At 45.1% G+C, this 11,812-nt stretch overlaps 1 protein-coding gene across 1 annotated transcript; it reads right to left on the reverse strand.

Annotated features, from left to right (window-relative positions):
* Window positions 1–783: 783 nt before the first annotated feature.
* SBSPON (somatomedin B and thrombospondin type 1 domain containing) lies at window positions 784–11,059 on the reverse strand. Its single transcript, XM_063327053.1, has 5 exons — window positions 10,828–11,059; window positions 3,180–3,374; window positions 2,563–2,653; window positions 1,594–1,770; window positions 784–914 (listed from the first exon to the last, which is right to left on the reverse strand). Exons 1-5 carry the CDS (start codon window positions 11,042–11,044, stop codon window positions 797–799), a joined length of 798 nt encoding a protein of 265 aa, XP_063183123.1. The 5' UTR covers window positions 11,045–11,059; the 3' UTR covers window positions 784–796.
* Window positions 11,060–11,812: the final 753 nt, after the last annotated feature.

Genomic DNA, 11,812 nt, shown 5'->3' on the forward strand with positions numbered 1-11,812 from the left:
CAAGGTAAGTAATAGGTAACAAAACAAGCGTTTGAGCTACCTGCACAGCAGTCTTGCCAGTGCTCTAATATTGCAGGTTTCTATGTTAATCATTGTACATGAGCAGTTTTAACTAGTAATAAGTAATTTTTTTTAATGTTAGCCAAGCCTTTAGTCATTAAGTTTTGTTTAGGTTTGTCTGCCATAAAGTTCACACTGTGTATCAGTGACATGAAGTTCTGAGCAAGACTACCTCCTTAACAACACTGACTAGTCATACGTCTTTATGAAGGTGGCCGAACATGAAAACTGCCATGTAGAGGAAGAATACTTACCCAGTTGTAGTACAAGCAACTGTCTAGACAGTTCATTCCTAGGAAGGAACAAGATCTAAACTGAAATCTGGTTTTGGCTCTCAAACTCATTTTTATTCACCCTTGTTATTTGATGACAGTACCTATTCTGCGACTTGAGAATGGCTGGCTGGCTCCCTACTGAGTAGGAGCAGTGCCTGTGGACATGGCCAGTAAAGAACGAGAACTTCAGGAAAAGCAGCTACTACGGCTAGAAACATTAACTCTTTAATTACAAAAGAGAAACACGGAAACATGCTTCTAGTGTTCTATCACAAAGATCAGTCTTAGCGTTTTGTATTAAGGCAGAGAGAGTTTCCCAAAATGCTTCTTCCAGAGTTTTGACTCCTTTAAAGTTTGTTTAGGCTCCAGAAAATGAAGCAGAAAGGGGTAGGATTTTTTTGGCTTTGGTGTTAATTTTCTTAATCTTTTTGTTGTTGCTGTTCTAAAGGTCTTTTAAACTTTTATGTAAAAATAAAGCTATGCACAAGGGGACATGAACATTGCTCCAGCTGCCGAATCTTCTTCCAGGTTCCTTGGCACTGAGAGTTGCCAACTGCTTCCCAGTGTAAAATTTTACCTCTGAAATGTGACAATAAATGAGGAATTACAACACTGAAAACTGTATATTTCATGTTACTAGCTTGTCTTGTATAACATGTCAGAAGATTAGATTTGCTCAATAATGTAAGACTTTAATTAGCTCATCTAGCTCTTAAAATGCTTTCTGAAGTGGGCACTATATTCCCAAGTATAGGAAAGTGATTGTACAGGTATTAAGTAGTATGCATATTAATAAATTTATAGATCAAATAAAAATCTGTTCCGAATATTAAATGTCTACTTTCAAAATTACTGCTCTAGAAATGAGGTGTAGAGGTTTGAGAGAGAGGAGTACTGATCCACCATTGCTAATCCCGAAATCAGATTTGGATTATGGCAGGAAATAATGTTTTTAAGCCAAAGTGCCCATAACTGTAAAAAGACCTCTTGCACTACAGAAGTTGCATCATCCCTTCACAATAGCAAAAAAGCGTTCAAAGCACTGAACTCTTATGCTGAAATTATCTCACATTTTATCTGGGTTTTAAAAGCAATTTCCATGAGAACTGAAAGGGTAAATCTTTTGAGCTCTACAAGTGATATGAGCTGTTTCATTTTTTAGATATAATAAATGACCTTTTAATGAGACCTTGAGAAGTCTTAACTTCTATACTGGGTTTTGCTACAGGAGAGACAGCAGAAAAATGGCTTTCTTTACCCATCTGCATTATGGCCATCTCCAGAACAGCGCTGCGTGTCGGTATTCATCGCTGGAGGCTGGCAAGCCACACACACAGTATGTCCTTCTCGTAGGTACTGCATCCATCGAGCGTATGGCCGATTCTCCAAAGCACAGTGGTGTGAAAGTGATTCTGTTTTAAATTCCACACAGTATCTGCTCAGGAGGAAAAGTACTGAATTAGTTATGATACATAAAGCACAAGCTAGGTATACACTTTAAATGCATTTCACAAATACCACCCGTATGATATGTAAGTACAAGTTAGACATCATCATTGCTAACGAGTCTGTTTCTGACCCTAACCTAATTAATGGATTCTTAAAAACATTACACAAACTATTTCTCATTCCGTGCCCCAGTCCAGTGCTTTATGTATACTCTCACTTTCTGGTTGTGTCCTATATTCTTAAATTATGTTGAAAAACAGATCTCAGTTACCCATATTTTTTCTTCTGTGCTGCTAAAAGAGAAAATGGAAAAGCGGCTTTAAGAATACCAACAGCCTTTATTGTTCTGGGGAAAGTAGCATAGGGCGAAGCATTATAGACCCAGTAATTTAAACTTCATAACCATCTCTACTGGTAACCAAAGAACATTTTTTACTGCTTGTGTCAGTTCATTTAAAAAAAAAGTCTCTTGGGGCCGACCACATTCAGCCCATTTTGTTCTCAGAGTTACACTTATGGATACACTCATTTAGCATTATTTACTGTTTGCTTTCAAAAGCAGCTATTCCCAGATTTGCTATGACCCCAATGTCTAGTTCAGGGCAATTAACAAGTAATAAAAACCAACATCTAGAACATGCAAATGAACTGCAGGACAGAAAAACAGTACAAGCTATAGCTTATTGTTTAATTATTGCAAATTTAATTACTTTTTTCTCTGTAGCCAGCTATTTTCTATTGAACAAGATGACCCACATGCATATGATAAACAGATTACCCAGCTGCTTCTTTGTCTGAAGGCCAGAGAGAAGACGCCGCTCGCCGTTTTCTTTCTTTACCGTATTCAGAGGTAGTTATGAAAGCAGGGACTGAGGAAGAAAGCAGTTACGGTAAGGCAACAAGACCCAGTTGAGTCATATTTCAATTACTGTAACAGTGGGTGAATGAATCAGGAGCCTGTGGATGCTGATGCTGACTGACTTACTGAAAAAGCGATAAAATGCTGGCAACACCAGACCTCAACCCCATTCCCTACAGCTAAGCTCTCTCCTTATTCAGAAGAAATATATCTAGAAATGCATGCCATCTAGTCTGTGATGAAATAGGATGTACTAGAGTTAATTTGATACTTACTAAGGAGCTTAAATCAAGAAAGAGAAGGAGTGCATGCAGCTAAACTGTTTACTTAATGGAAATTAAGAAAAGCCCAAGTAGGAAAAAAATATAAGAATAGAATAGAGAGCAATATGACAGAAGAAAGTAAGGTTTTAAATTGTATTTTTAACTCCCTAGCTGCAGATAGATGCTTCTTTTTTTTTTCCTGTTCATTGACATCACTAAAATTTATGAAGGCCCTAATGAGCACAATATACAGATAAAGTGAAGAGAGAATACCATGCTCCTGGCCACAGTCCTTTCCCTGGTAAGTCAGGTATTCCAGGCAGCCAGCCTTCTCCTCTAGAGCAGGACAAGGTTCCCCACCATTTTTAGGTTCCTGCTGTACATAGCGCCTCCGTATCCGCAGATTGGGTTGACACTGCTCTGCACAGCCACTCCAATGACTCCACTCCCCCACAACACATGGAAGAGCTGCAAAGCAGTATGAAAACATTAGCAGTAGTCAAGGCTTCTGTTTTATCCTAACTGCTCTCAAAAGCTTGAGTAATAAGACTGCATCTGTTTGGGTTTTTTTCTTTCTTACGTACATTTATTTATAGGGTTTTAAATGCTCTTCTAGGAGCTTGAATCTTCAAATTTAACATTCAAACCTGCCTGCAGTGCTCGGCTCCCTGTTCCATCCCTTGTCCAGAGAGAAAGAACTCCCCATTGAAACCTTTCACTACAGCTGTGGGGTTCTTCAGTACCCGCTTCTGAAGCACATGGCATCAGCCCCGCTGGAGATCAGCTCATGGATTATTTAGACCAGTGAGTGGTCTGACCTACCTTGGCGGTTCCTACACCACCAGATTTTGTTATAAGGCTGGAACATAAAGCAGCAGAATTCAGGAAGCCTTTCTGCCCTCTTGATTCCCCTCAGATTGTTTTCTAACCCCTTTTCCTCAAAACTGAAATCAATTCCACTGCCACAGCTTTGTTGCCCTGTTTTAACACAGGGTGTCCTGCTCCACAGGCCTTGCTGCAAAGACAATTTTTGGTAATAATTTTGGTTTTCTTTAGTCTCAGAACAATGCAGGGATATGTGTAGAGTTGTGTTTCTGTGTCTGTATAGATATAGATATAGATAGATATCTATATCTATCTAGATAGATATCTGTATCTATATAGATATAGATAGAGCTTTACAACAATGCAGATATTTAAATGTACTAAATAGAATGTGTAAAAATGTGATTTTACACATTTTTGCTCATTCCCAACTATAGAATAGTCCATTGGATATTTGAATTTTAGTTCTCATGGTTCACAAACTTCCTCCGAACTTGACCAAAACATTATGGGGAAGACAGTGCCGTTATTTCGAAAGTAAACTTTGAATCATAAGAAACTCCATTTCCCTCAGGCAGAGCATCAATAGTACAGGTGCCATACACTTGTACCTTTGGTCTCTCCTAACCCAGCCTGACGGTCAAAGGTATAAAGAACTTCTCTCTTCATCTGTTAAATTCACCTGTATTAGGTGAGGTCTCTAAAGGTCTCAGATGAAGAAAAACGCTTTGTTTTGTATTCTGCGGTATTTTTCTGTCAACTGTTGAAACCTTTAGCCCAGTTTATGGCCTTTGGCACCTTTTTGGTTAAATAACATGCAGGTTCTTTAGAAAAAAAAAATCATCATATTATGTAGAGAACGAGCCCTTATTTCATGTTTGTCACTTTTGACACCTTTCCAGGAGAGATGTAAATGATAGACTAAGCATCTCTTAGCTTCAGTATTGTCTTGCAGCTTAGGAATGCTCAGATCTATCATATCTGTTATCCACTAGCCATTTCCTTCTTTTTTTATTCTCTGCAGTGCATCTAATAATGATGGCATGCTCCTTCTAGTTCTCATTTCTATTAAGCATGATATGCATTTTTCCGATCTATAATTCTCCCTTCTCTTGCATTTCTCATTTATATTCTGGCAAAACAGTAGCTCTGTGTCGGCCTTGCCAATGTGAGCGTGGGCAACATGCCAGATATCTTCCAGGTGGATACAAATAATCTACTCTGGAAGAAAAGGTTTTGCAGCCTGATTCCTGGAATTTGGAAACAGGTGATAGACACATTATTCCTGAGTAAGAAGCTACCTAACACACAAGCCTTCACTTTATTTTTCCATTAACACAGTACACAACAGTAAAAAGCACACAGCCGTTTCACGTTTCCATGGAAGTGAACTTTCCTTAGCCTTATCTCTGGGAACACCAAGCCCCAGGTTTTGAAAACTGTGTGGCCTAACAATTTCACTTTTAGCAGTCCAAATGAATACTACAGCTCTTCAAACCTGTACTGAGTGCTGACCCCTGAGGGGCTGGATGGGGATGATCTCCACGTGCTCCCTGATGGAACAAAGACAACCCCTCCAACGAGGAACTTCAAGTCTATACAGCCTCGGCAGGCAGAGCAGTGAAAGAACAGGTAAGAAAAATGTCTCGCACACGGGCACCCATCAAGAGGAAGAATCCCCTGAGGATAAGCAGTCATTTCCCTACACAAGTAGTCCTCAACCTGTGGCCTATGTGAGGACATTTAATCCCATCAGTGGTCCATTCCCAGTAGCCTCTTTTCCCGGAAGCCACCTGGTAGGTGCTCCAGGTGGAGCAGCAGCATTCCTCCAGGCTGCTTCTCCTCTCATCAGTGTGTGTGTCCAGAGGGAATGTCCTCTGCCGGGACAGCAGTGGCTGTACCAGCTTTCCCGTGCGTGCACGGTGTGCTGCTGGGCAAGCGGGGAACGGCCGGGTCTCCAGCTTTCCTCGACTGTGAAATGAGACAAGTAGTCACAACGCTGCAGCACTATGTACCGCTCCATGCTGCTTTCCCTAATATCATTAGCTGCTTTTTGTCCTCTGATGGGCTTGCTTTTTCAATAAAGCTATAAATAATGTCATGTAATTGAAATAGTAGCACATAGTGTCTTATAAAAACCTAAAGGTGCCTATGTTAATATTAGATTTCTTATTGATATGCAAATTCCCCAGTTCTTCAAAGAGCAGCCCTGGGCGTTGGGCCACCAGTTGCCCATCCTGCTTAACCATTAGCATTCTCTGGCATTTTCTTCTGCTTACTGATAAACACCTTCCCAGACAGCTCCTGGGTATGATTTGTAGAACAGCACTGGAAAATAACTTGGAAAAAAGCATGTGACTCCCTTTGCCACATGCAGACACCACCAGGCACAGACACATCCAGGTACCCCAAGAGACATGATGTGGTCTCTGTGGCTGTAAAGGCACGACTCTAACATGTTACAGCAAAAACTTCAGGCATTTGTTTCAAGCATTTTGAACTAGAAAAAAAGAAAACCAGTGATAGTAAAAATGTCTTAGACCATGCCATGGGATAGCCAGGACAAGTGCTAAACGTAGTATGGACATCACAATCTTTCTCACTTGGCTGGAGAGACAGAAAACAGTCCTTGGCCCTACTTTATTTAATAATACATGCATAGATTTCAATGTCTGATCACACATCTTAATTCTACCTACAGTACCCAAAGGACAGTAAGTGTCATCTAGCCCAGTTTCCTTATCTGTTGACTATTTTCCAAGTTGGCTGTATGAATGACCTACAGAAATAAAAATTTCCACATAAATTAAATCCCTTATTAGGACCTTGACATGCAGATAAGATGAGGTCTAGCATCATGAGACATGGAACAGCGATCGGTGTGTGCTCACAGCCCAGAAGGTCAACCATATCCTGGGTTGCGTCAAAAGCAGCACGGACAGCAGGTGGAGGTGATTCTGCCCCTCTACTCCGCTCTTGTGAGACCCCACCTGGAGTACTGTGTCCAGCTCTGGAGTCCTCAGCACAAGGACATGGACCTATTGGAGCGAGTCCAGAGGAGGGCCACGAAGATGATCAGAGGGCTGGAACACCTCTGCTATGAGGACAGGCTGAGAGAGTTGGGGTTGTTCAGCCTGGAGAACAGAAAGCTCTGGGGAGACGTCATGGCGGCCTTCCAGTACATAAAGGGGGCCTACAAGAAAGCTGGGAAGGGACTTTTTATCAGGGAGTGTAGTGATAGGACGGGGGTATAACAGTTTTAAACTGAAAGAGGGGAGATTTAGATTAGATATTAGGAAGAAATTCTCTACTGTGAGGGTGGAGAGACACTAGAACAGGTTGCCCAGAGAGGTGGTAGGTGCCCAATGGGGCTTTGAGCAATCTGGTCTAGTGGAAGGTGTCCATGCCCATGGCAGGGGGGTTGATGGTCTAGATGGTCTTTAAGGTCCCTTCCAACTCTAACTATTCTATGATTCTGTGATCACATTTTCCACGCAGAAAATTTCCCAAGGGACTGAGCAGCTGCATAACAAATAAAGCGATGATTTCACATCTTAATGGAATTAAACCAAGTTGACAGTTAAATATTGGTCGTCTGCAGCAAGACATGGCAATTTTATGGTCATCAAGATTTAGAACAAGAAGTATGAATTGCCTTAGTCATGTGGAATAATAAGAATATTGGGTTGCTAGAATGGAATTTAGCCAGTGGGATAATAACATCGCTCTTGCAGTCAGTGCCCAGCAACTATTAAGGGACAGTACATCAGTTTTGTGCCTCATTGGAAAGATGTCAAATTCCCCAGTGTGACAGAGAATGGGTCCCAGAGCTGACATAAAAGGAATGGTGCCATCTCTTGAAATACAAAAAGAAGTACCAGGGACCCATAACTACATCTTCATGGTCTCTGTCTACGTTACTGTTGGTTCAGCTTAGTTAACTCAATGGTGGAAGATGACAACGCACTGAAACAATGAGAAGGATGCAAGCCAAAGGAACCTGCAGGACAGGATTTGTGCTCAGGTACCTACCAAAATGTGGAAGCTCATGAGACATTTGGAAGTTCAAAAATACACAGCAAGATCACATTACTAGCCTATGAAACAAAGCCTGAGTGGTCAGGACTTTTGTTTTTTTCCATTTACAACACTGTGAATCACAGACTACTTTTTTCTGAGTCACACTCCATTTATTTTTTTTCCTATCTCTGGAAAAAAGAGGCTTACAGTATCTTCACTGAATCACTGCATAACATATGCTGTAATGCATAAGGATCTGCGGATTTTCTCAGGGTAGCCGCTTCCATTCAAATGACGAGGTCATCCCTTTTTCAGACTTTCACATCATACAGCAGTTCCTATTTAAAATGCTCTCTATGTACAAAAATATTCTTTCTTCATTGTTAGAACTACAAGGAAATTTATTTAAAAACCCTTGGACATAGGTTCAGCAGCCCATGGACTTCTGCTCAGCCATCTATTTATAAAGTACCAGACCTACTACTACTTTCAGGCACGACAGAATTTAACCGTGGCGTTGGCAACTCTAGGACACCCCTCCTTTTAGTGGTTTCCATTATTTTGGAGCATTGTTTCTGTATTATTCCTAACACATTTCTTGAATACATATATTTGAGGCACTTTACACTTTCCCCAAATACTTTGTCCTGTTAAATATTTGCAAAAGGATTAAATGTCCTTGCAGCAGGTGCTGAAATCATGAGTGGCGAACAGGCTGGCAAACAAGCTGCAGCACAAGAACCATTGGTCACCTTTCCTCACATTCCTGTTTTAAATTTTTTGAACTCTATATCCAAAACAGTATTTCGGAGTCAACTATGCCAGTAATCACCCTTGCTGTCATTAAGCACATGGATAGAATTTAGAAGCACTCAATGGTGAGACCACCTCAGCATCCAACGGGAACAAAACCAACTTCGAAATTTCCAGCTTAGCTGATACGAACTCCCACTGGAACCATTTGGAATTTCTGTCTATACAAAACATAACTTGCCAGCTGCTTGCAACAGAAAGTGTATATGATCATTTGCCTTCAAAAGGATGACTTCTTGTGATCAGTTTTGTAGTTTTGGGATGTACGAGTTCTAGGTCCATCTGGCCAGACTGCCAAAATCCTGTCCTCCCATGCTACACCCATGCGAAGCGCCCTGCTCCCTGTGCTTGCACAGCATCGGTGCTCTCACAACCGGGCAGCAGGGCAGTGCATGGAGCCAAGCCAGACAGGAACGGGCAATAGGGAAAACAGAAATAGTTTTATGCGGGTTTAGCTCCCCGAACTGGGCCACCAGAGACTGTCAAATTCCAGCTCCAGTGCAGTAGAGAGAAAGAGACGGAGAGGCTTCACTGGGACTCCATCTTTCTGCCTGGATCCAGAGCACCCACTGGCCACAGAGACGGCACAAACGTATCATGCCTTTTGAGACAACCACTTGAGACAAAAGATACCATCTTGATAAAAATAAGGCATCATCAGGTGCCAGAAGTCATGGTAAGAAAAGTGTCTAAACTAGCACTTTCTGACCACAACTTTGAGCTTCTCTTTGAACAGCATAGAAATTTTTATCAGATTACACCTCCATTTAATGCTAGCACTACACACCTTCATTAGCTCTCTCCTATTATACTTGACTATTAAATGTCATTTGATTTACTCAAAAGATGCAATATGCTATGCCTGTATGACAAGCAAGCCTCTTGTCAGTTCTCCCCCAACTGATTTTCCTGAATGAAAGAGCAGTATGTTAAAAAAATGCTAATTTTAAAGGTGCTACCTTCTGTCAGACCTTGTGGCACGCATTTTTTTTTTCCCTGCTGTTATTCTGGAAAGATTATTTAGCGATGAGAGAACTGACCGTGTTTCCTCTGGAGACCTAGGGTCAGAGTTCCGCTCTGCGGGGTTTCTGTGCAGCTTTCCATCACCTCGGACGGGTCTACACCGTCCGACAGTCGTATCCCCCTCCCTTCCCAAACCAGGCAGACGCAAGCCAACTTGGGTCCCGAAGCTATGTGGCTATGTCAGCACAGCGCTGAGCCTGCTAAATACACCCTAATTAGCAGCACTGTGCAGCAGAGACTCATGACTGGCTGCAGGCTGGCGTGCGCCCAGCCGGCTGGGGAGAGCCTTTAGGCTGTCTGAGTACTGGTGCTGCACCTGTAAAGGGAGGGCAGCGTCCCGCACCGCAGACAGACGGAGGGAGGACAAATCGTGAGGTCTGCGAAGGGTAGAAATACCACGGAAAGAGAGGGTGTAAATAGCTCCAAGGCTGCTGGGTCCAGTTCGGTAGAACTCGGTGACTTTCCTCTCCTTGTCACTGCTCCCCTGGGAGCCAGGCCTTCCTCCCCCAGCCTGGCAGAGGACCCTCTCCCTCATTCCCCCACGCTTATTTCCAAGTCTTTGCCCTGACAGTGGATCTTTGACGATTCCTGCCCCTAGAAACGAGGACAAAACCTCACCCTGGGTTTTCCCCCAATTATTTCCTTGATAATTGTTCGGTAAGAGATGAGGAAGCAGCTCAGAGACAGAGACGGTGCTAAATGAACCTCCCTGTTGTCTCTGTAATCCCACATCCCCACTCTAATCGATGTGTATTTGGGAGAAGTGTGAGTGAAAAGCAAGCAACATTGCATTTTAGAGGGAAAATAAACGTCAGAAAGGCAAACCCTGGGCTGATCCAGAAACCTTCCAACTGTCTAGGATGGGAAAAACCTCTCTTCCCACTCCTGTGCCTGCCGCTCCCCTCACACAGCCCCAGCCTGGTCCCTGCTCGTGCCCCTGACCAGGTGAGACTGGGAGCAATTTGTCCTTGCAGAGCCCCCTCACAGCCGAGACCCTTATCCCAAACCCCATCCCCAAACCCCAGGAAAACCTCCACCCCGCAAAGCACCCACAAGCCAATGGCTAATTACACCTGGAGAAAGGGAAAAAGGGGGTGCCCGGGGGACCCCCGCTCAGCCTTGTGTCCCCCCCCCCCAAAAATCCTCCCCCTCGGAGGGCTCGCTCCGGGCTGCGGACCACCCCGATCCCCCCCAACCCGGGACGGGGGGACGGGACGGGGCGGGGGGCGGACGCACCTACCCGGGCACGCCTGGCTGTGGTCGTGGCAGCAGTCCCCGGCTCGCCGGCACCCTCCGTCGCAGTAGCAGGTCCCGTAGCCCCCTCCCTCCCTCCATCCCTCGCCGACACAAGCGGCGTCCCGACCCTCGCAGCACTTTCCCGAGCAGCTCCCCCCGGCCCCGCTGCCGGCCCACAGCAGCCCCAGCCACAGCGCTCCCGACAGAGCCCCGCCGCCCATCACCCTGCCGCCCCGACGGCAGGATCCCCCCACCGCTACGAGCTCCGGACGCCACCGGCACCCGGCGGAGCGGGGCGGGCTCGGCGGGCAGGCCGCGGGGGCGGAGGGGGGGGCGGCCGGCGCGGTCCTGCCCGGCCCTGCCCGGCCCTCCCTGCCCGAACGGGCAGGGAGGGCCGGGCAGGGCCGGGCAGGACCGCGCCGGCCGCCCACACAGCCATGTAATGATGTCCCGCACGGCAGTGACCTGCACAGCCATGTCCCACACAGCCATAGCCCACACTGCAGGGACCCGCACAGTGGTGACCCGCAATGCCCCTCACAGCAGTGTCTGCCACAGTTGATGTCCCTCACAGCAACGTCCCACATGGTGGTGACCCTCACAGCAATGTTCCACATGGCGATGACCCACAAAGTCCCCCACAACAGTGTCTCCCATAGTTGATGTCCCTCGCAGTCACATCCCACATGGGGATGACCCACAGTGTCCCCCACAGAAGTGTCTCCCACAGTGATGTCCCTCACAGAAACATCCCACATGGTGATGATCCTCACAGCAATGTCCCACGTGGTGAGGGCCCACAGTGTCCCCCACCGCAGTGCCTCCCACAGTTGATGTCCCTCACAGCAACGTCCCACATGGTGGTGACCCTCACAGCAACGTCCCGCATGATGAAGACCCACAACGTCCCCCACAACAGTGTCTCCCACAGTTGATGTCCCTCACAGAAACATCCCACATGGGGATGACCCACAGTGTCCCCCACAGAA

The sequence above is a fragment of the Chroicocephalus ridibundus genome, chromosome 2 (genome assembly GCF_963924245.1).
Source record: "Chroicocephalus ridibundus chromosome 2, bChrRid1.1, whole genome shotgun sequence".
NCBI classification, from domain to species: domain Eukaryota; kingdom Metazoa; phylum Chordata; class Aves; order Charadriiformes; family Laridae; genus Chroicocephalus; species Chroicocephalus ridibundus.